General features: G+C 46.5%; 1 protein-coding gene across 2 annotated transcripts in view; it reads right to left on the minus strand.

Annotated features, from left to right (window-relative positions):
• Rarb (retinoic acid receptor beta) overlaps positions 1 to 22,589 on the minus strand; it is a 648,871-nt gene that overhangs the window by 60,847 nt on the left and 565,435 nt on the right. For both annotated transcript variants that reach the window (XM_028875672.1, XM_028875673.2), the window contains one exon: positions 20,191 to 20,332. In XM_028875672.1, the coding sequence (XP_028731505.1) occupies positions 20,191 to 20,332 (142 nt within the window). The remainder of the gene's footprint in view (positions 1 to 20,190; positions 20,333 to 22,589) is intronic.

A 22,589-nucleotide genomic window follows, 5' to 3' on the forward strand; every position in this document is an offset into this window, starting at 1 on the left:
GTCTGCACAGTGAGGGTGCCAATAGGGAAGCAATGGCAGTGTGGAGCTCTTCTTTAAAAAGGGCTCAGGAACCATGTAACTTGGCTTAAGTGGCCTTGTTCCAAATGGCAATGGTGAAGGGCAGTTGGTGGAGTTTGTCATGAGATGGAGGAGCATGCTAAAGCCTGCATATAATATACGGTAATAAGTAGCCATCAGAGTAAGACAACCAGAGAGTCATCCTGAGCTACCTGATCTAACTCCGTCAGGACCTCCACCTACCAGAGTTCTCTCTCCTCTTCTAGAACTGTTCTCAGAGCCAACCTCCTTTCTCATTTCCTCTTTTCCTTCCATTTATCCCTCCCCACCTAGGGCCTTGAGTATGCTAGACAACCGGTCTTCCGCTGAGCTACATCCCCAGAGCCAACTTCTAAGAACCTAGGCTGTTGTCAAGACCATAGGTGCTCTCTCCAAACTGACAGCAAGGCCCATTGCTGAAGATAATACCTGCATGACTCACTGAACATGGAGAGGGCAAACTGGTGCCTATATGGAGCCTTCACCCCTATGTGCTAGCATCTTTGGTACAGGAAGGTGCTTTGTACACAAGGAGAAAAGAAATATAAACACCAATCTAGCTACAAACCCTTTGATCTACAATGCTGTCCTGTCTGCAAGATATGCAAGGTAATGGTGTCACAAAGTCTGCGGGAGTAACCAACCAATGTCTAATTTGACTTAAGGCACACTCCACAAGATAGTACCCATACCCAACATTGCTTGGGTGACCAGGAACCTGAGACAAGATATCCTAGGGACCTAGGGGAAAACCAAATAATAGTGTTCTAAAACATGTAGCATTAAAATGATTCCTGCTATACTCATAGATTGGTGCCTTGTTCAGCCATCAGGAGAGAAGCTTCCTCCTGTTGCAGATGGGAACAAATACAGAGATGCATAGTCACACGATATGCAGAGAATGAGAGACCTTGGAATACTCAGCCCTAAACGGGATGTCTCCATCAATCCCTCCCCTCAGGTCTCAGGAAACCCAGTGGAAGAGCCAGAGGGGATGGAGGATACCAGGAGAACAAGGCCCTCTAAATCAACACGATCAAAGCTCTTATGAACTGAGGCATGCACAGGCCCTGCACAGGTCTGCACCACATGGAGTCCTAGAGCTGAAAGGCAAAGGGACACATGCCCCCACTCCTAACCCAGAAGCAATCTCCTATTGATAACCACTGACAAGTGAAAACTTAGTTTCCTCCAAGGGAGTCTCTCTGGGGAAACAAGCTACTCTAAAGAGCATGCTCAGCAGCAGGTGCCAACAGAAGATGAACTCAGCAGCATCTTTGGAGGCTCCTTGTCTCATGTCATGTCAGGGATTTTCCATTTTTTTGTAAATCTTATTGTATTTTTATTATAAACAACATATGTTATTTATATAACAATAACAACAACAACAATAATAATATGATTTCTCTTTTTACTCTACAGGTCCTTTTCGTCTGTATTATGGCTTCCAGTTCAGTGTTTTTATGGAATTCCTAAGTGTGTGAATGAGTGGGTCTGTTTCTTGTGACTTGTGACTTCTCCTGGGCTCTTTTCCTTCTGTTTGTTTCATCCTATTCTGATATGTCAGTTTTTGTTTTATCTTATTATATTTTATTATTATCCCTTTGAAGCCTGTTTGTTTTCTAATGAGACAGGAAGGGGATGGATCTGGATAGGAGGTGAGGTGGGGAGGAACTGGGAGGAGTACAGTTAGGGGAAACCATAATCAGGATATTTTATATAAGAAAAAAAAAACTAGTTTTAATTAAAAGAGAAATTCAGGCTCATTTAGTCAAAGTCACTCTTACTTTGGTCTGAAAAAGACCTATTCCTTGAGTGCCTGACTGTCATCTATGTTAAAAAGCGACATGATGCTGGAGTGAGCTGCCCTTTAGAGAGGACAAATTCCTTATTTCTCCTGCACCTGTAATCACTGGAGTAGGGACGGGAGAGAATTATCTTTAAATGTCCAGTCCAACATTGAAATCATAAGGTCCCTGTTGAATTACCACACTGTACCACCAAGGCGTGTAAGTCTGTTGTCTTAGTCAGGGTTTCTATTGCTGCTGAGACAAAACACCATGACCAAAGAGCAAGTTGGGGAGGAAAGGGTTTATTTGGCCTACACTTCAGCATTGCTGTTCATCACGGGAGGAAGTCAGGACAGGAACTCAAGCAGGGCAGAAGCCTGATGCTGGAGGAGCTGATGCAGAGGCCATGGAGGGGAGCTGCTTACTGACTTGCTTTCCATGGCTTGCTTACTCTGCTTTCTTATAGAACCACGGACCAGTGGCCCAGGGATGGCATCACCCACCATAGCCTGGGCCCTCCTCCATTGATCACTATTGGGAAAACATCTTACAGCTGGATCTCATGGAGGCATTTCCTCAGTTGAGGCTCCTTCCTCTGATGGCTCTAGCTGTGTCAAGTTGACACACACAACCAGCCAGTACACCTGTGTAACTTGTATGACCTGGGCAGAGAGGGCAGCTGCGGTCATAAGCTATACATATACCTGGCATTGAAGCAAATCCTCATAGCCAGGGTTTAAATAAAAATAAAGTTTAAAGAGAGTGGATTGATTGCAGCAGGAGTTGGCAAACTTCTTCTATGAAGAGCCAAATAGTAAATGCTTTAGACTTTGCAGACTATCGGCTTTATCATAAATCTTCCTCTCTATTCATAAAAGGGAACACCAGTAGCTGATACACGAGAGCTTGTGTGGTGGTGTCCCGGTAATGTTTTATTGCTAAAAATATGTGGGTCAGTTTAGGTCAGCAGGTTGGAGCCACTGCCCCCACTTTGTTACAATGAGGTCAATACGGCCAGTGCTATAGGTCATACAAGGTTTGGATACAACTCCAAGGGTCTCTGTATTGAGAGCTCAGTCTCCAGTGGGGTGACTTGAGAAATGCCAGGCCTCATGGTAGTTAGTCGGGCTACTGGAGATGCTGTCTTGGATCTGACATAGTTCTCGTGAGCCTGGTTAGTTTTCATAACAAGGTTGTTATAATAGCAAGTCTGGCTCCTTGTTCTGGCTCCTGGCCTTGCTATATGGCTGATCCCTCTTGTAAGAGCCACCATCATGATGCTAAATCATCTGTCATAAAGTCACCACCCCAGTTGAGCTCTGTGCCCTAAACCTACAGAATTGTGTGTTAAATAAGCCTCTTTTCCTTTTCTTCTTTCTCCCTCACTTACTAGTATTGTATATGTGTGTGCATGGTGTGTGTGTGTGTGTGTGTGTGTGTGTGTGTGTGTGTGTGTGTGTATGGCATATCTGTGTGCGTGCATGGTGTATCTGTGTGTGTGTATCTGAGTGTACGCATGGTATATATGTGTGTGTGCATGGTATCTGTGTGTGTGTGTGTGTGTGTATGGCATATCTGTGTGTGTGCATGGTATATCTGTGTGTGTGTATCTGTGTGTACGTATGGTATATATGTGTGTGTGCATGGTATCTCTCTCTCTCTCTCTCTCTCTCTCTCTCTCTCTCTCTGTGTGTGTGTGTGTGTGTGTGTGTGTGTGCATGGCATACCTGTGTATGGGTATGGGATGCCATGGTGCATGTTTGCACGTCAGAAGACAATTTGTAGAGTCTATTCTCCCTGTATATCTTTACGTGGGTTCTGGGGATCAGACTCAGGTCACCAGGCTTGCAAAACAGTCCTCTACTCACCGAGTCACCTTTGTGTCCAAATCCATTTTCTTTACAAAGAGCCTAGCCACAGTGACTTCTCTACACTAGTGGATAACAGAGGAAGGAATGCAGAGGCCACACTCAGATGTCAAGATCCCTATGTGTAGGAATGGACACTGTCCTTGCTAGAGGAGCAAAGACTCAAGAATAGAAACAGTTCTGCATAGTTTTCCACCCAAATCACTGAAAAAAGATTACTTGAAGTGTTAGAAAATTAGGAAAACTGAAATTCTACCTTAGAAATAATCTGAGCTCATCTTCTCTCCTAAGACATGTTTTCATATGAAACAACTAGGAAATGTGTGCTACAGTTAAAGAATGAGATAAACGTTGAGAAAAGAATCTAACAAGATTTAACATTCTGAGGCATGTCTTCCAAGCCCCATGCTTTATTTTTTATTTTATTTTATTTTATTTTATTTTATTTTATTTTATTTTATTTTATTTTTTAAGACAAAGTTTCTCTGTGTAGTTTTGGTGCCTGTCCTGGATCTCACTCTGTAGACCAGGCTGGCCTCAAACTCACAGAGATCTGCCTAGCTCTGCCTCCCGAGTGCTGGGATTAAAGGTGTGCATCATTGCCGCCTAGCACCCCATGCATTTTTATAAACGTGAGGTTGAATTGTACATGCTTTTGATTTACCTTCCCTATGATAATGGGGTGAGCTTTCCTTAGATGAAAAAGAAATGTAATATCATCAGTCTTCAGAAAAACACAAATGAGAACAACAATTGCACACCTCGTGGAATTTCCAAGAGAGCAGATACCAAGCATGGCAAGGTGTGGAGAAACTGGAATGCTCACACTATTGGAGAGATGCAAAGTGGCGATGACAATAGTCTAGATGGCACTTACTATTCAAATTAACATGTCTTTCTTATGGCTGAGTAATTCTACTCTTGGGAATACATATAAGAAGTAAGTACGTATGTGCCCTCCCCCCCAAAACTATATCAGGTATGAAGATGTTTATGGCAGTTTTATTCATGATAAATCCAAACTGAAAACATCCCAAAATATCAATTAAAGTGAGAAGCACAAAGATATAAAATGGAACATTACTCAGCAATCTATGCAAATGTATATACAAAGAGTTTGTAAAGGGGTTGGAGTCATGGCTCGGGATTTAGAATATGCATCACTCTTATAGAGGACCTGAGTTTGGTTCCTAACACCCATGCTGGATGTCTCACAGCCATCTGTAAGTCCAGTTCCCAAGGGACCCAGCTTTCTCTTCTGGTCTCCATTGGTACCTGCACTCAGTGCACCTAGAGAGCAAATCATAGTCCATACCTGGTGTTTCTGAAGCATTCAAACTTCAAGTGGAAAGGGCCTTAAATCATAGAAAAGGACTAAACACAGGGAGACAAAAACACCTCTGAGCAGGTGTGGGGTACCAACCTGTACTCCCTGCACTTGGAAGGCTGAGGATTGAACCTTCAAGGACAGCCTTAACAGTGAGTTCAGCACTAGTCTGTGCTACATAGGGAGACTGGGTCTCAGAAAACACGGGGCATTGGGGGCGCACTTGTTTCTGTGTGAGGCTCTGAGTTCCTCCTCAACACCATGAACAGCACCAGAAGAAACCAAAGACATTCTGGTGAGATGACAGCCCGTTACTCAAGCACAGCTAATGCCTTGCTGGACGGGAGAAACGGCTCGCCCGGTCCTCCCGGCTCCTCCTTCTGCAGTAGAGGTGTGTGACCCTGAACACCTAGCTGAGGGCTATAGTGTCCAGTTCACCACAAGGCTCCGAGGTGTCTCTTTGAAGGGAACATCCTCTTTCCCGGGGTAACAGCCATTCTCAGCACCATCACAGGGATTAGTTTTGTTTTATTAATATTTAAACAAATGCAATCCCAGAGTCCCAGAGAATATTTATCCTCTTTTCTGAACTTGTGCATTCAGTATGATGTCTGATGTCTGTCTTATCTATGGAGTTGGTTCTTTTCTGCTGCTGTGCACATTGCAATATTTGACATGTCACTGTTTACAACCACATCTACAGCTGAGGGACTTATGGGTCCCTGAACGTCTGACTGGTATGGAAAATTTGCTGCAAGTGTGCATGTGTGCGTGCGTGCATGCTTGTGTGTGTGTTGTATACCTATTTGCTCATTTCTACACACCTAGGGGTAGCATTCCTGGTTATGTGATATTATTTGGCTTTAGAGAACAAAGCCAAATGGTTTTCCAACCTTTTGTTTGATTTATATCCAGCTACAAATGAGAATTCTGCTGACGTCACCTCTCACCAGCTCTTGTATGTCTCTCTAGGGTAGTTTCAATTGATGACATAATGCTATCACAAGAACACATAGTCACCTGGAGAACACTATTATTAATGCCTTCTAAAGACCTGGACATCGTTATCCTCCTGAGGACTGTAGAGAAGGCTGTTTCCAAGTGTCTGCTGCTCCAGAAGCCCAGCAGGAGCCCTGATGGTCCTCTCCCTGAACTAACCACTAGCAGCATGAGTTACTGGGGTCAGGAGTTCACATTAGGCAGCAGGGTCTCTGTCTTCTGAGAGTTCAAAGTCCACAGGTTCCACAGCCAAGTTTCCACTCAGCTGAAAATGGTTCCCACCCAAGGAAACAAAGTGGGGTCCATCCCTCACTACATTTCACACTTGGTTTTCTCCTTGGCATCATTAAGCCTTCAGTCAGCTGGTGTCAGAAACCACTTCGGTCTTCTCTGAGGAAGTGTACTTCTAAATGGCTCTATTTTGAAGAGGCAGTGAATTTTCTCAGCACTGTTTTAATATTTAAGCAATGTTGCTGAATCAAAACAGGATTAGAAGTCAGACCAAGTGATGGGATGACTCTCTTCCCCACTAATAAAGATGGACAGTGGGTGCGTATTCCCATACCAATAACATTTCCGTCATTCAATCACCTTGAAGATAAAACTTGCTTTTGTTTTAAACCGTGGAGGTAGTACACCCTGGTAAAATGCCTTACGGGACATTTGGGAAGGTAAGCGGACTACTCTTGAATAGGCGCAATGCTGGCTTTCCCTGGTTCCAACACTGAACACACCTGCCTCTGCTCCCCCAGCCCCTCAGTGCTCAAGTCTGCACTCCGCCTGGAAAGGCAGAGCATGGGAGAAACACACTGAGATAACCAGTATTTTACAGTGGCAGAGGCAGGGGGGCCAAGTGTGGTGCCGCCCCAAGAAGCCATACTCTAGACTGTGTTATGCATGTGGATTTATTGAGCAATTTAGGTAGCCACCCTCCAGAGAATGGCTGTCCCCGTCACTGGAGAAGGTACTTACAGCGTTCCCTTCACCACCCAGAACCCAGGGGCCACGGGAGAACTCCCGGCTGCTACTCTCATGGAAGCATTTGTTTCCAAACACGGGCCATCTGCCAGCTATTAGACGCACTTGTGTATTTATCCAGCCAGCTCTCTGTGCTGGGGATCGTCTTTGGGCACGGGTTTTATCAACGTCTATTTAGAGCAGAGTGAAAAATAGCTCAGGACAAAAACAGCATTTGCAGCCAAGAATGAGAGCTGCTCCTTCTTTCACAGGGTGGATATTTTGTTTCTTTCCCCCTCTCTTACTCAAAAACCGCCTGCCACCTTTCTTTAGTGCATCCAAGTCTAAGGGGTGATATTTTCTTAGCAGAACTATATAAAATAATAGTGCGCTCAAACAAATTACAGATTTGAAGATGCGTGTAGGCACATGCATCCATGTGTGTTGACATACGTCTTTCCTGTGGGGATCTATTGGTTGGCTTTATCTGCTTCTGCCCACCATGGAATAAGCACCATGACATCATTTCATGAGGTAGCTTCCAGAGGAACGGGGAAGACAGCATTGGCTCACTTATCAGTGAAGCCTGAAGCTTTCTTGAACTTACAATTTACTTGAGTTCCGTGTGATTTAAATCTCCAGCTTGAGAAGCTGACTGAAAGGCTCCTGATTCATCATCCCTAATTGGGAGTCACTCTTTCTCATCAGATCCATTTTGTGCTAAGTATAAGGCCCTGGGCTCAGGCTCTGTTCCCACCGTCCAGGCTTGGAGCCAGCACAAGGGGTAACTGTGGGGAGAGTTTACTCTTTCACAACACACACACACACACACACACACACACAGAGAGAGAGAGAGAGAGAGAGAGAGAGAGAGAGAGAGAGAGAGAGAGAGAGAGAGAGAGAGAGAGAGAGATCTCCAGGACTCAAGAACAAGTTTGACTCTGAATGTCATCTCAACAGAGGTATTGCGAATATCACGTCATGGAGAGGAGGGAGCAACCCACACATGTCCCCTGGTCTATTTCCCATGACTCTGCCTGGTATGGACCTCGTTCACATAGGGTAGAGGAGGCCCCAGAGAAAGAGCAGGGTAAGGGCACTGGGGAGAGAAAGCCCAGTACACAGACCTTGAGATTACAGCAATTGTGGGGCGCGTTAAGTTGTGGGTGCAGGGCATGTGGTAACGGAGATGGCACACAAGACTGGTTTCTTCTGGACATGCCTTGGGGGCTGTGCTGGGTTCTTCCCATGCAGAGACACTGGTGATTGATCTGGGAGCCATGATGAGCTATCAGTCCTGACCGGCATCAGCTGGTTTGGGGTGGAAGATCTGTCATGGGTTGGACTACCTATTACTTCACTTTGTGGGTATAAAGCTGAACCCCTGGGGCAAATTTAAAATGCAAGGGTCGTTCTTGTTTTGAGCACTTGACCTACGGGGTAGCCAGAGCATTTGTTGTTCTGTACATTTGCTTACATTTCTGCTGATGGAATGTGCTCCTGGGGGTGGGGGGTGGCAGGCACACCTAGCACCATGGTGGGGAGAGCCAAAGATTGAGCTGGCTCTTAGTAAGTTCTGTTTCCAGCCTTGTGTTACTGTCTACCCCTCACAACAGTCACAAGAGCTCTTCTTATCCTCAGGCTGTGAACTAAGAACCAAAGGCCCAGGGCCCAAGACATTAAGGAATCTGCCAAAGTTACAGAGAGCTGGGTGGTGGGCAGGGGCCGGAATCCAGGCTGCCCAAGTGCCCACTGTATGACACAGCTCTGCCTGGTTGCTCTTGGGGAGTTAGAGGCACAAGGCAACTGGATGTCCTTCACAGGTCCCAATTCCATCATCAACTCACCTGATGCTCAATGTCCCTCAACATGTGCACCCACTCATAGCCCCTGCTTATGTTAGCATGGGACCAAATCCAAATCCTGAGGATCCAACCTGGGCCCGAGATGGCTCAGAGGATAACGGATTGCTGTGTATATACAGGGAACTGAATTTGATCCCTAGCACTCACCTAACAGGTGACAGTGCCACATGGATGTAATCCCAATGCTGGGGAGGTGGCGACAGGGGTGACCCTGGAGCTCACCAGTTTGTCTAGTCAAATTGCAAGCTCCAAGTTCAGTGATTTTTTTTGTTTGTTTTTGTTTTTGTTTTTGTGCCTGTCCTGGATCTGGCTCTGTAGACAAGGCTGGCCTTGAACTCACAGAGATCTGCCTGGCTCTGCCTCCTGAGTGCTGGGATTAAAGGTGTGTGCCACCACCACCCTGCAGCGATGGATCTTATCTCAAACAAAAGATGGCGAGCAATTGAGGAAGACATCAACCTCCACATTCATGGACACCTGTACATGTGCCCAGACACACATGTGCATGTATACATGAACACACACAAATGAATACACAAATACCATGCAAGGCCCCTGCCTATTCTCCAGCTGTGAATTGCTCTGGAGCTGAAGAAGGCTCTGCAAGACAGAGGTGGCCCTGTGAGAAAATTTCAGCAACTGCAGAACTACAGCCTCCAGCCCCAGGCTGTTTCAATATAGAAACCAGGACGTCTCAAATACTAATCCTCGAAGCACCATCTTCACGGCATTTCACAGAGCCACACTTAGGGTTCTGTTTTTAATTGATTTTATTTACTTGTTGCTTAAATAAAATGCAGAGGAAGCATATGCAGCGCCACCACAAAGAGGAAAGTAATATCATTTGCCATAAATAGAAAAAAAACAGTTTCTTCAGATCAACAGCCTATTTTTGTAAATAAAGTTTTATTGGAAGAAAGCCACACTCGGGTCACAAGGGACTCCGAGGGTTCTGCCAAGCCTAAAATATTTATTCTCTGGCACTTAAGAAAGTCTGCAGGCCTCTGAAGTCGATCCAACTAGTCTCAGCTGGGTTTCACTGCCCTCCTCCGTGTGTGTTGGTGAGATCAGGAGAGAGTAGAGACTTATTAATTAAGGATGTCCTGGCATTGCTGAAACTGGACGCTGACATGAGTCCTGCACTGGGAAGTACTCACTGTGGGACCTGAAGCTCTTCCGGGCAAGTTCACGGTCCTTAAGTTATTGTTGTCTCGTGTGCATGGACTGTGGTTGGAGAAATGCCCCAGTGGTCACCTGGTGATTTGGGGAACTAAACCCCACAGGTAGACGGGATACAGAAGAGCATGTCAGAAACTGCATCACCGGGGAAGAGGAGCGCGGCTGGAGGAATCCTGGGCATTAGAAACCGCCAGTGTGGCTCGGAAGTGTGACTGTCAGCTTGCCTCTCGCCCTGACTGGGGCAGAATCATTTCAGAGGCACACCCCTGCATTTGCAGGAAAGTGTTCCTAGAGGGGTTTGTCTAAGGTGCAGGTGGGCAGTACCATCCTCTGACCGGAGTTCCATACTCGCTTTGAAGGGGGGAAAGAGAAAGGCGGCTGAATGCCAGTATCCAAGCTGCTGCTTTCTGATCTGCTCAGATGTGAGCGTCAGCCTCACCCTCCCACCATCCCAGGCGAGGGCTGCTCCCTTCAGTTGGCTTTCCTGCCGTGATGGAGCCTACCCTCCACCAGAATAATTCCTTCCTCCACTGAGTTGCTTCCTGTCAAGTACTTGGCTATAGCAAAGAGAGAAGTAATAGCGGCAGGCAGGCCTCCGGGCCTCAGAGCACAGAGTCCATCTCCCTGTCCTTTGTCCTACCCGGGGCGACCCACAGTCCCAGGAGGCTGGGACTCAGATAAGGGACTCCGTGACCTTACTCAGCCCCAGGCTGCACTCATGCCCTCCGCTGCTGCTGGTGTCTCACGTAGCTGTCCTGAAAAGGAGGACCAAGTGTGGGCAGGATGTGGTTGGGACAAAGGAGATACTGGTAAGCCACAAGTTCCTGCTGAGGGAGAGGAAGGTGCCGGTAGAGCCGAGAGAGGGGCGTGGTGGAAGGGACCACGGTTCCGCCTCCACTACCCGAGAGATTCTGATGATCCCCCGTCATGCTAACTGACCCAGGAAGAGATCCCTGGAGCTGGGTTCTAGGACCCTCAGATACTGTCCCGTTATTTGGTTATACATGTAGGCAACTCCAGGCAAATGAGCCATCTGCCCTTCAGCGGGCAGAAGGAGGGAAGGCAGGCATTCCCTTTAGAAATGGGGCTCAGGAGCTTTGCTGTGGGCACTTTAGCACAACATTTTGGGCTGCCCACGTACCCAGTGTCACTACAAAAACCTGAAGAAAGGCTCCCACTCCCCTCCTGCAATGCTTCATGCTGGTTGTTGGTCACAGCCACAGACAGCTAGGCAGTGGCATGAAGCTGTCACCTCCCCCCCCCAACAGCAAGAGACCAGCTGGGTTCAGCACCTACTGTGTTGCGAAGCACAGCATTAAATGCATAGTCCCCACACTTGTGGTCTGCATGGCCCTGCAAGGTGGCAGGGGAGTCCTCAGGGCAGGGCAGCTTGCTCCGCTACTGGCTGGGGCAGGAGGGCGGCCAAAAGCTGCCTGTTCGGAACCATGCAAAGCCCTTTCACCTTTTCCTGCTCTGGCCTGCTGTGTGATAGGAATGCCTGGCCTCTAAGGGGAGGCTGAACCAAGTGCCCTCTCTCGGGAGAGAAGGCGGTGGTGAGAACGGTCGGTAAAACTGAAGGAACGTCCTTCAGCCCTAGCGTGTAGTCATAAGACCAGGGCCCAGATAGAAGGTGCAGTTTTACTTCCTGGACTGTCATAGGTAGGCATTCATCTCCCAGCTTCTCACTTGCTTTTGGGGTGTGAGGGGGATCAACAGGCCATGGAGCAAAAGGTGAGGGTTACTACTGGCTCATCTCTGCAGAGTAGAAAATCTGCAAAAGCAGTTATAAGCTGGGTGGCAACGAGGGATGAATGAGGAAATAAACTAAAATTAGAAAGACATCACCCGCCCAGATGATGATTGTTATGGAAACTCCTGAGTACACAGGGAAACTTACCATGGGATTTCCCTGTCATTAGGCCTGGACAAGCCGGCAGGGGAGCCAGTGAGCACTCGAGGGGAGTCTGTAGTCCATTCATGGTGATCGTGCTGGGGGTGAATCAGCACAGGGTCAGGACAGGGGTGTTGTCCGAGGTAAACCTGCCCTGGGAGTGGTCATATTGCACATGTACCTCAGAATTTAGAGACTTTGTAAGGGGGTGTTTTTAAGGTCAACATACCTCAAATGCGAAGGCCTCAATGAGTGTTTAGGGACTCAAATTTGAAGATTATTCAGTTGTTCTTTCTATAAATTCACTCATGAAACTGCCACAGAATGAAAAGAAAAAAACACCAAAAAATCACAGTGACGTGTGACATAGACACTAAACAGTGTGTGTGTGTGTGTGTGCGTGTGTGTGTGTGTGTGAGTGTGTGTGTGTGAGTGTGAGTGTGAGTGTGTGTGTCTATGTGTGTGTGTGTCTATGTGTGTGTATGTGTGTGTGTGTGTGTGTGAACAAAATCAAAGATGTTTAGCCCCTACTCCAAAGCATAGGCCACTTAAACATTACCTCAGAACGCCATCCAAAAAGGTAGTCTCCCTCAATCTGCAGCCTATAGTTTGAAGTAAGAAAAGCAGAAATGTAACAGGTTGGAGACCCTCTGAAAGTCTGTGTTGTTGGTATGAGATGGGGGTCTCTGAGTGAAAAGACCATGGACACTTGGCTATGGGCTGGAGCGACTCAGCCCACTACTGACCCCCAACCTCAGCATAAAAGTCATAGTTGTGCATGATTCTTCCTTGGTTTTCCTCACAACCTCCTGAGCCCAGTGCTGACGGTCCCCTTTCCTGTCAGTGAACAGTTTGTGGAGGTTTGGTGCAGGCGATCCCTGCAGCCCACACCTCCCCACCTGAGGCGCCCCAGCTGGGAAGAGTAAGTTCTGCAAGGGGCCTGCTCTGCTCAACACCTTTTCTCTGTTTAACGAGACACTGGAGGAAGAAACTGGTCATAGGAACTGTCATCTGCTCAGGATTAGAAGGATCAGTTCTAAAGTCGTGCTGAGCTGTGTGTACACACTCCGGCTCCATTCTGGGCCCTAACAGGTAAGTGAATGCTGACCGAACAGATACCCACCCAGAGATCTTTTGTGTTGGACAACTTTACAGCAAGTCAAGCCAGAGAGGTGCTCAAGGTTATCTTTAAAAACTGCCCAAAGTGCTGAGAAAAAGTGACTCATCAGTGCTCAGCCCAAAATACATCACCACCACCCGCTCCGGGTTCAGCAAACACTGAAGAAGAGGGATGGGAAGAATGCAGAGCTGGGGGGTTGGGGTGGGGTGCTGGGAGAGCTGGCTGTCTTCTAGACTGGACACGCGTTTACACCAGGGGGCTCACCGTGCCCCAGCAGCAATGGCTACCTGCAAAAGCTCTGTACAAGCCTGGCCCATCAACACGCCATCACTCATGGGGGAAGGGCTCATAAGGTCGCCACCCTTCCCTAAGGAACTACAGGCCCTTAATGGTGGTTGGCCTCTGGTAAGCTGCCCTTATTCAAGTCAATAACCCTCCCCCATGCTCATGCAAGCCACCCTAATTAAAGGCAGAGGTGCAGTGGTCAACCACACATACACAAAGGCATGAAGGAAGGAGAGAGACTCTCTGGGAAGAAGTTTGGTGAGTAGAAAGGAGCTAAGAGATGGAAATAGGGGAAAATTATATTCTGGATGTATCTGAGCTTCACTTGTAGCCAAGAGGCAGAGAAGCGATTTTTCCAGAGTTTATAAACAAAGTGGGAGTCTTGCACAGAAATGCAGTAATAATGTGGGTTGTAGAGGTGTGTGTAAAGCACTATGGGAAGGTATGGGATGGGTCTTCCAAGAAGAAAGGTACAAGGAGAGGCTGGAGTTCAGTAGGAGGATGAATGAGGCCAACAGAGGCTCACGTTTACAGTGCAGCATAGGCCAGCATGGCTGGAGCCTGGTCTGTGGGAAGGCGCGCAAGCTGAGGTGACAGAGTGGCGGTGCATAGCGCAGGAGAGCCCTGGGCTGGCCACTCAGAGTAGCGGGCCTTTCACAGTACGTGGGTGCAGGTGGATGACAACCAGAACCCCTGGCTGGCACTTCCCTCAGCTACACGGTTCCATCTTGACAGTTCCTAAGATGTCATGGCCTACATAGACAAATTTTAAGTTCTTAAAAGGTGCAGACTGTAAAAAATAAAAGCTTTGCCCAGCTGCGGCAGCCATCTTCCAGTAACTGCCAAAGTTACAAACACAGGTTAAGAGGAGGGCACTCGCTCATGTTCTCTGGGCCTTTGAGGAGTTGTAGACATCAAGGGAATGGTCCCTGTTCAAAAAGGAATGTCCCAAAAGTGTTACCATGGCAAAAAACGAAGAGTCTACAATGTCACCCAGCATGCCGTGGGCATCACTGTGAACAAGCAAGTTAAGGACAAGATTCTTGCCAAAAGAATTAATGTGCAGATTGAGCATGTCAAGTACCCTAAGGGCTGAGACAACTTCCTGAAGTGAGGGAAGAAAATGATCAGACGAAAAAAGGAAGCCAAAGAGAAGGGCACCTGGGTTCAGTTGAAGCGCCAGCCCACTCCACCCAGAGAAGCACAGTTTGTGAGGACTGACAGGAAGGAGCCCGAGCGGCCGGAGCCCATTCCACATGAATTCGTGACCTAACGTACAACAAGAAGTAAAGGACCTGGACTGTGAAGTGTTTTCCCTAAAAATAAATAAATAAGTACAAATAAAAATAAAAGCTTTGGCTTAAAGCTCTGAACTACTCACTTGGACTTACGTAAGCAACCTAGCAGTCCAGCTTGTTCTGTGGCCATGGCAAGGGCAGTGTCCTGTTGAATCTGTCACCATGGTGGACAATTAGCTGCTTTTCCATAGCTGAAGCTTGTCTGACTTCTCTTTACACTCGTCCTTCACTCACTGTCTCTCTTGGGACAGGGTCTCACACAGTATCCCAAGCTAGCCCAGCAGTCACTATATATTAATAGCTAACTAAGTAGCCCAGGCTGGCAATTTTTACAGTGGTGCTGAGGATGGGGAAGGACCCTGGTGTGTATTCTGTTTTTCTGTATTTCTTGCTTTTATTTAAGGCACGGCCGCTGAGCCAGCCCCTCGGGAGCTCTTCCTGCAGCTTGGCATCCCCTTGCTTCGATGGCTTCTTCTCTGAGTCTCCATAAACTCTTGGAATGGCTGCTAAAATCGATTCTTCCCACTCACCATTAGCACTCTCAAATTCTGTGCTCTGGCAGACGACTGCAAAGAGGCCTCTCTCAGCCTGTCAACCCCTCAGAAAATACAAGACCCTCCAGCATTTACCACGAGAAAGCTGTAGAGACAACTCCAGTGCTTCAGTGGACTATGGAGGAGTACTTTTTACTAGCAAATCCCTTTACACATTTAAAATCAAATTTGATCTATCAGAATTAAATTTTCACACGGTATTCTAGGGAATACATCTCTAATATAGAGCAAGCAGTGTGCTGATTGTTTTATTAACCGCTGGCAATAAAACAGGGCAGAAAAAGGAATTCAGAGTTTTAAAAGCTGCTTTTTATGGCATGCAGTATATATTTCAGTTTGAATATAGACTTTATAATCAACCTACTTCTACTATGGCCAGCGAGAGGGTTCGGGGGAAAGGTGCTGGCTGCTGAGCCTTACAGCTTGAGTTTGATCCCTGGTACCTACACCACAGAGGAGAGCCTTGACTCCTACCGACTGTCCACTGGCCTCCACTCATGGGCCACGATGGGTGTACACGCATGTGTGTGTACAAGCACATGCATGTACATGCACACACACAGATAAATAAATAAATACAATGTAAATCCCAGCACTGTTGCTTGTCGATTGTGTTACCCTGAGCACAACGATTACCTTCTGTGAATCTCAGTTGCCATAAAGAATAAAAGGAGGGGAGGGTTCTAAGTAATGTGTCTCCTGGGGCTGTGGTGAGGGCCAGTGGGGTGGGAAGAGTGATTCTCAGTAACAGGGACACACAGCAGCCTTGGTGCCAACCTGCAGATGAGCAGATAATTGGACAAAAAGGTGGGGTTTTACACAACAACAGAGTTTATTCAGCCATAAAGAATGAAATTATGTCATGTGTAGGAAAATGGATGAATGGACATTATCACGTTAGTCAGAACAAGCCAGACTCAGAAAACGACCACAACCTCACGTTTCACACGTTTTCCCTTTATCTCTCTCATCTCTGTCTGTCTGTCTCTGTCTCTCTTTCTCTGGCATAAAAGTAAAATGGAGGCTACTTAAAATTTATCCTTTACTTTTAAAATTATATGATCTGTGTATATCTGAGAGTATATTTGCCCTCATGAGTACAGGTGCCTAAGTAGGCCAGAATAAGGCATTGGAACACCTGTGGCTAGAGTTCTAAGCATTTGTGAGCCACCCTGATACAGGTGCTGGGAACTGAACTTGGAAGAACAGGTCTCTTACTCTCAAACACTGAGCCATCTCTCCTGGAGACCACGTAGGAAGATGAAGTGAACAGTGGGCGGGAGACTAGGGACAAGAGAATGCAGTGTGTGTGTGTGTGTGTGTGTGTGTGTGTGTGTGTGTGTGTGTGTGTATGTGTGTGTGTGTGTGTGTGTGTGTGAAGATAAGCAAAGTATATGATATAGTCAAAAAATTTATTATGAAGCTAATCATTTTGCATAACTAATTTATGCTAGGAAATAAAAAGCAGTTAATGCAATATCTGGAGATGTATATATATATATATATATATATATATATATATATATATATATAGTGAGTTAGCTATTACTGTAACATGCTTCTTAGATTTCTTTGGTCCCCACCAAACATAAAGAATAAAGAGGAGCAGGCATGTTAACATGGTGACATGTTAGCACTCAAGATAGACAGAGGAAGAAAGGTCTTAGCTATATAGTGAGTTCAAAGCAGATATGGGCTACATGAGACCTGGTCTCAAAAAACAAAAAGAAAGAAAGGAAGAAAAGGAATTAAGAAAGAAAATCAGAATGAAGAAATAAAGGATGGTCTGAGATCAGCACTATGGAGTTTGATGTCTATAGAAGACATGATGTCATGTCAGTTCTGGGGATGAATCCAGTGTCATGGGCACACTAGACAAGGGCTTTTCCACTGAGCTACACCGCTCACTCCTTTTTTTTTTTTTTTATTACATGCTAAGGGATAGTTTCTTCATGATTTTGGCCCACTTACTTGGGTAGAGTAAACCTCAGTCCTGGGCTTGGGGGACTGGCATAGGACATATACCAGTGACAACAGACAGCCATGTGTTCATAAAGGGGTCTGACTCAGTCAGACCAACAGGACCCAGCCTAGACTGTGCTGGCATGACGATGATTCAGGTCTGTCTCTCTGTCTCTCTGTCTCTGTCTCTGTCTCCCTCCCTCCCCCACTCACAGACACTACTCCCTCCCTCCTCCAGGAAGGCAAGCCTGGAGCTGCTGGTGACCATCTTTGTCAGTCACAAGGAATAGCTTCCCAAGCAGGAAGGTGACAGCAGCACTCAGCCATGGGATGAAGACATCAGTGACATCAGGCTTAAGCCTCTCCTGGTACTCTGTTTTCTACATACCAAATCTAAGACCTCTAGCAACCCACAACAGGATTATGGATGAGGGGCCTGGCTTTTTGTTCCACACTCTTGGAGGACACTGGCCATATCTCAGGTCCTTCCCCTGGGCAGCATCTTGCCGAGTAACTAACAAATCCACAAGCTCCATGGCTGGAACTGAACAGGAGTATTAAAGTTGCCAAGAAATGGGGTGAGGAAAAGAGGCAGGCTTGAACTGGAGACTTGGTTCTCCTTCTACAGGAAGGGATTGCTGGGGTGACCTGCTGGTCCTTCTGTGTGCTGGTGCACTTAGGTGTCAAGCAAGTGAAACCAATCCCCAAGATCCCTTTTCAGTTCTAACATTCCAGAAGCTTCTATTACCCCTGGGCTCCTCTTCATTATGTATGGGGTAGGATAATTGATTACAATTCTCATACTTGTCTGCTTTCTTCTGTTTCAGCTTTAAAAATACTCCATTAGACTCTCAATTTCTGTATCCCAAGTACTTATTTCCTTTCCACTTTCCTTCTAAGAAAAACATTTATTTTTGTGTAGTTGGACATAATGATCCCATTTTCTTCCCATTTCTATATTTTTAAATCTAATTAAGGTGATAAGTTCCTTGAGAGTTGAAGCTGAGTTTTCCTGGGGTATAAACATTATTTTTTTTAATTGCCAACTAAGCTGCCAGTTTTGACAGGGATGCCGGATATGGGTTTTAAGTAACACAAGCAGGAAACGGGTCTGCAGCCCACACAAAGCAAATACGAAACTACTGATTTTCCCCAAGTTCACCTCTGATTTATTCATTTATAATCTTAGTTTGAGTTGACATCCTCCCACAGAAATGCATGTGACCTCCGTGGCGACAGGACCAAAACTGAGTCATCAGGTGACCTGCCAAGTGTCACCCGGGTAAATAACATGGCATGGGTGTCAACCCAAGAAAGAGAACATCAGGTGACCCTCCTGGTGTCACTTATGTAAATAACATGGTCATTCAGGTCAGCAGGCTTTTCCCGGCAGGGGTGAAAGGTCAGTCCTAAGATAATTGAACACCAACGTCACAGCTCCACATTTCTTGCTCTCTAGTAACTCACTTGCTCAGGAGTCTGGATAGATCAAGTGGCTGGAAAGTGAGTGGCCACGTGATCTGTTCTCTGCAGACAGAGCTGACCAGAGGGAGTGGTGTGCACACAACCCTTCACACTGGCTGCCTAGCCCATGCTTGTTCCTGGGGACAGGCCGTCAGCTCCGAGGGCCACAATGGGTACCTTGGTGAACACAATGAAATCAGGTGGAGGCAGAGGTCATGGGGTTGGCTGGCACTGCGTGCAGGGCTGCTGTCACCTGCTTTCTGTCACCTGCTTCCATTAGAGGGCCCACTCTGTCCTGCAGATGACTTCCTGTGCTCACACGATTTCTGGTTCACATGCGTCGGAAAGAACAGCACACCTGTCTGTTCTAAGAATGAGTTTTGAATTGTGTGTCTTGAGACGGGCCTAGGTACACGCAGGGAACTGAGAACTATGGCTGGCATAAGATTAACTGTGTCAATCTTAATCCCGAAGAGTAGAAACCAAGCAGAGAGGAAAGGGGAAGGTACGGGAGCAGTGTTAAGAAGCATGCATGTGACTCCTGAGAAGCAGCCATTGCAGTTCCTGGCATCGGTAGCAGAAGAAGCCAGGCACCCTTGGAGCTGTGCTATTAGCCACCGGGCTCCCTTTCCTTAGTCCAGGCTTCTCCATAGGGCTAGATTTCCCGGATCTAATCTCCAAGAAAAGTATTTGGTTCACAGCACAGCTCTTCTGATTGCACAGTAAAATCAGGGACTGGTTAGGGTTCTTGGCTTCTTGTCCCATGCTCTTAGAGGACAAAAGCATCTTCTAGCACCTTCCCTAGTGACTCATCCCTGTGGTTTTTTACTGCCTGCTACCCAAGCCATTCACCTGGGACACATCCTTATGCTGTTTCAGGTCTGCTGGCCAAGCTACACGCCATCACATTCTTTTCTGTGTAAAAGCATCAAGGAGAAAATATAATGAACAAAATCTGTATCTATGACATCTGTTTACGTTAATGCATAGACAATCAACTCCCTATTATCAGATGTTTATGGCTCAATAAGCTATTTTTATTTAAATATTTTTGTTATTTTTGTTGGGAAGGAATGGCTTAGAAGATAAAAACTAATCCAACTTGAGAAAAATGTCAGTGTCCCCAATGCCCAAATGTTCCTACCAAAACAAATTTATACCATCTACAAAGAGGCAATTCATACTTGCACTAGTAGTCCGACTTCTCATCTCATGCATCCCCATGCTACAAAGGCCGTTATTCCCACTGTCAGGACAAGGGTATAGAGGGGGTGCATGGCTGCTCTGACAGTCGACTCCGGAGCCCTACCCGGTCAGGAACCCATCTGGAACCTGCGGCCACAACACCTATGACCTAGTTTTCACCAACTATCATTCAAGCTTGATCAGGAAATCTTCACGGTTATCTTATTTTCTTGTCATCTCTGTTTATACCTGTCCAGGGCAGCACGCCTTTAGTACCACATCTGAATGTCACATGTTAACATTCTTCATGATTTGATCTTAGAAACTGAGCAAACATGTTGTAGATAAGGTAAACAGGGGGGGGGGGTCATGTTTGAGATTCCACTTACACTCTTTGGACATTCCCACTTCAAAGCACTTCTGCAGACGGCAGTACTGGCATCGATTCCTGGTGACTTTGTTAATAACACAGTTCTTATCTCGGTGGCAAGTGTAGATCATGTTCTTCTGAATACTTCGGCGGAAAAAGCCCTGCAAGCAAGAAGATGAGCAGATAAACGGCTAACTTCATGAGAGACCAAATCCACCTCGGGATGCATCTTGGGCTCTGCCTACTGATAAAGGGACCGCTGCAAAACCCCAAGCCCAAGGTCTAGAGAAATGGCTCAGCGGCTAAGAGCATTTTTTGCTCTTCTGAGGGACAGAGGTTCTGTGTCCAGCACTCACATGTAGCAGCTCACAACTGCCTGGAGTTCCAAACGGACTCTGACACCTTCTTACCTCTTTCTTTGGTAAGCCCCAAAGACCTTTTAGTCAAAACTAGCGATGACTGTTAGCGTCTTACTAAAACGTATACCAAGCTGATTTGCTTGGAAAATATCAGATAGAGTTAGAACACACACAGGCTTAGTTAGCTTACCTGGCTCTTTGGCAGGCCAGAAGAGCTTCAAGGGAACCCACTACTAAGGAAGCCGGTGCACAAGGCACAACATTTGCCAAATGCATTGTACACAGCATGCAAGAGCTGGGAACTTCTGAAGTCTTCTACAGGATTGTTTTTGCATTTAGCTCCATATCACAACCATTCAGATAATGGCTTAATCTACAAAGCGAGTGTTTAATATCCCAAACTGAAAACAAACAAGATAGAAAAATGGGTCTCGCTGATGTCACACCAGAGGGCCCTGTCCAGCACGGCAGACACCCTTTCCTCTAGAGAGGCTGTAGGAAGCTGGTAACAATCCTTCAAAAGTCTGGTTGAAGCACAGAGAATTTCTGCCCAAGGAAAACCAATCCTTAGGAATACTATTTGATTGCCTTGTGGGGACATCAATGAACTCTGCATCTAATCTGGCAATCATTTCCTTTTCGCTTTCATCATGAATGTCTATGTGTCTGTCACCATGTGTCATCCACCTGTCTACTTACTTACCCACCACCTACCTACATTTCCCTCATGTCATTCTTCCAGCCTGCCTTGCCATCTGCTCTTCTCATTAATAGATTTCATAACAATTGTGTTCGATTTTATTTACATGTGTTTGCTGAGAGATTTATCATTTTTTTTTAACTTCCGGAGACTACTTTGATAAAAAGCAGCATATATATCCTGAATTGTGCAAAACACTCATGAAATGAAGTAGGCGTTAGGCTCAGAAGCAGGGGCCTCATGTCTTCTCTGTCCCCCCCCCCCCAGTGGCTACCAGACAGCTCTGCAGACATGGGTGATGGAGAGCTGCTTGTTCTGATCAACAGGAGGAAGTAGCAGGTGATGAATGCTTAGCTGCCATCCTTGCTCTGTCTTCTAATTGCCTGACAGAGCACTGCTGCTCCGTGTATTGAAAGTGTGGTGCTCCACCCTACCAGTTGCTGTGGGATTTACAGCCACTCCACAGCCATTCTCCTGAACGTAGGAAATACGTTGAGCAGAGCACAAGTCTCCCCGTGTGAGCACAACCTTGCCTGCAGTCGATTCCCACAGCGGGAGCCTGACTAACAGCCCCCAGTGCTCAACCCGTGAGCCAAGAACACTCATGGAGTGCACTTTGTTCAGGATTTTCACACGTGTGCCCTTGGATTCCAGAGTCTAAATACACATATTGTTACTGGCATAGTGTAACTGTAGAGGCCTGGAAATCCGGTTTAAGATTGTCATGTTGTCAGTAGCCCAGACACATACATTTCCCAAGGAAACATGGCTTATTTTTTCTCCCTCTGGGGCTACAAGAATGCTCTGAATCTAAAACAATGGGTCCTGGAACCCGAGAAGTGCGTGCTCCAGTGTCAGAGAACCTTTTCCAGGACAGTGCGAGGCACCGTTGGTTCCCAGAGGTATCAACCCAACACAAACACAAACAAACGCTTTCATGCTCAGTGGCCAGGAAGAACGTGATGGAAGGAGATAGTCTTTATGTGTGGGAGGAATGAAAGGGGCAGGGAGATGCAGGGGCCCTCTCCATTGATTTAAAACTGAATGTTCAGTTCAGCAACGTTGTCGTGACTGTGGAGCACAGGAAACCAACACTGGGATATTCCAGGGAAATGAGAGAGAACAGCAGAACTTTATATGTCACTAATTACTCATCAGTGTGGCTCAGAAACGGTGACAGAAACTAAATAGGACTTCTTGGTTTTCCAGACCAGGCTTGGCTGAGTGTCAGCAGGTCTCAGTTTCAGGAAATCATCCCCAGCACGGCAGACCCCTTGCTGACTATGACACACGCTGGGAGGTATTTCGATCTTTGTGCTGGGTAAACAGGGACTGTCTGTGATTCTCATGGAGTTTTGT

This window comes from Peromyscus leucopus, chromosome 9 (genome assembly GCF_004664715.2).
Source record: "Peromyscus leucopus breed LL Stock chromosome 9, UCI_PerLeu_2.1, whole genome shotgun sequence".
Classification (NCBI taxonomy): domain Eukaryota; kingdom Metazoa; phylum Chordata; class Mammalia; order Rodentia; family Cricetidae; genus Peromyscus; species Peromyscus leucopus.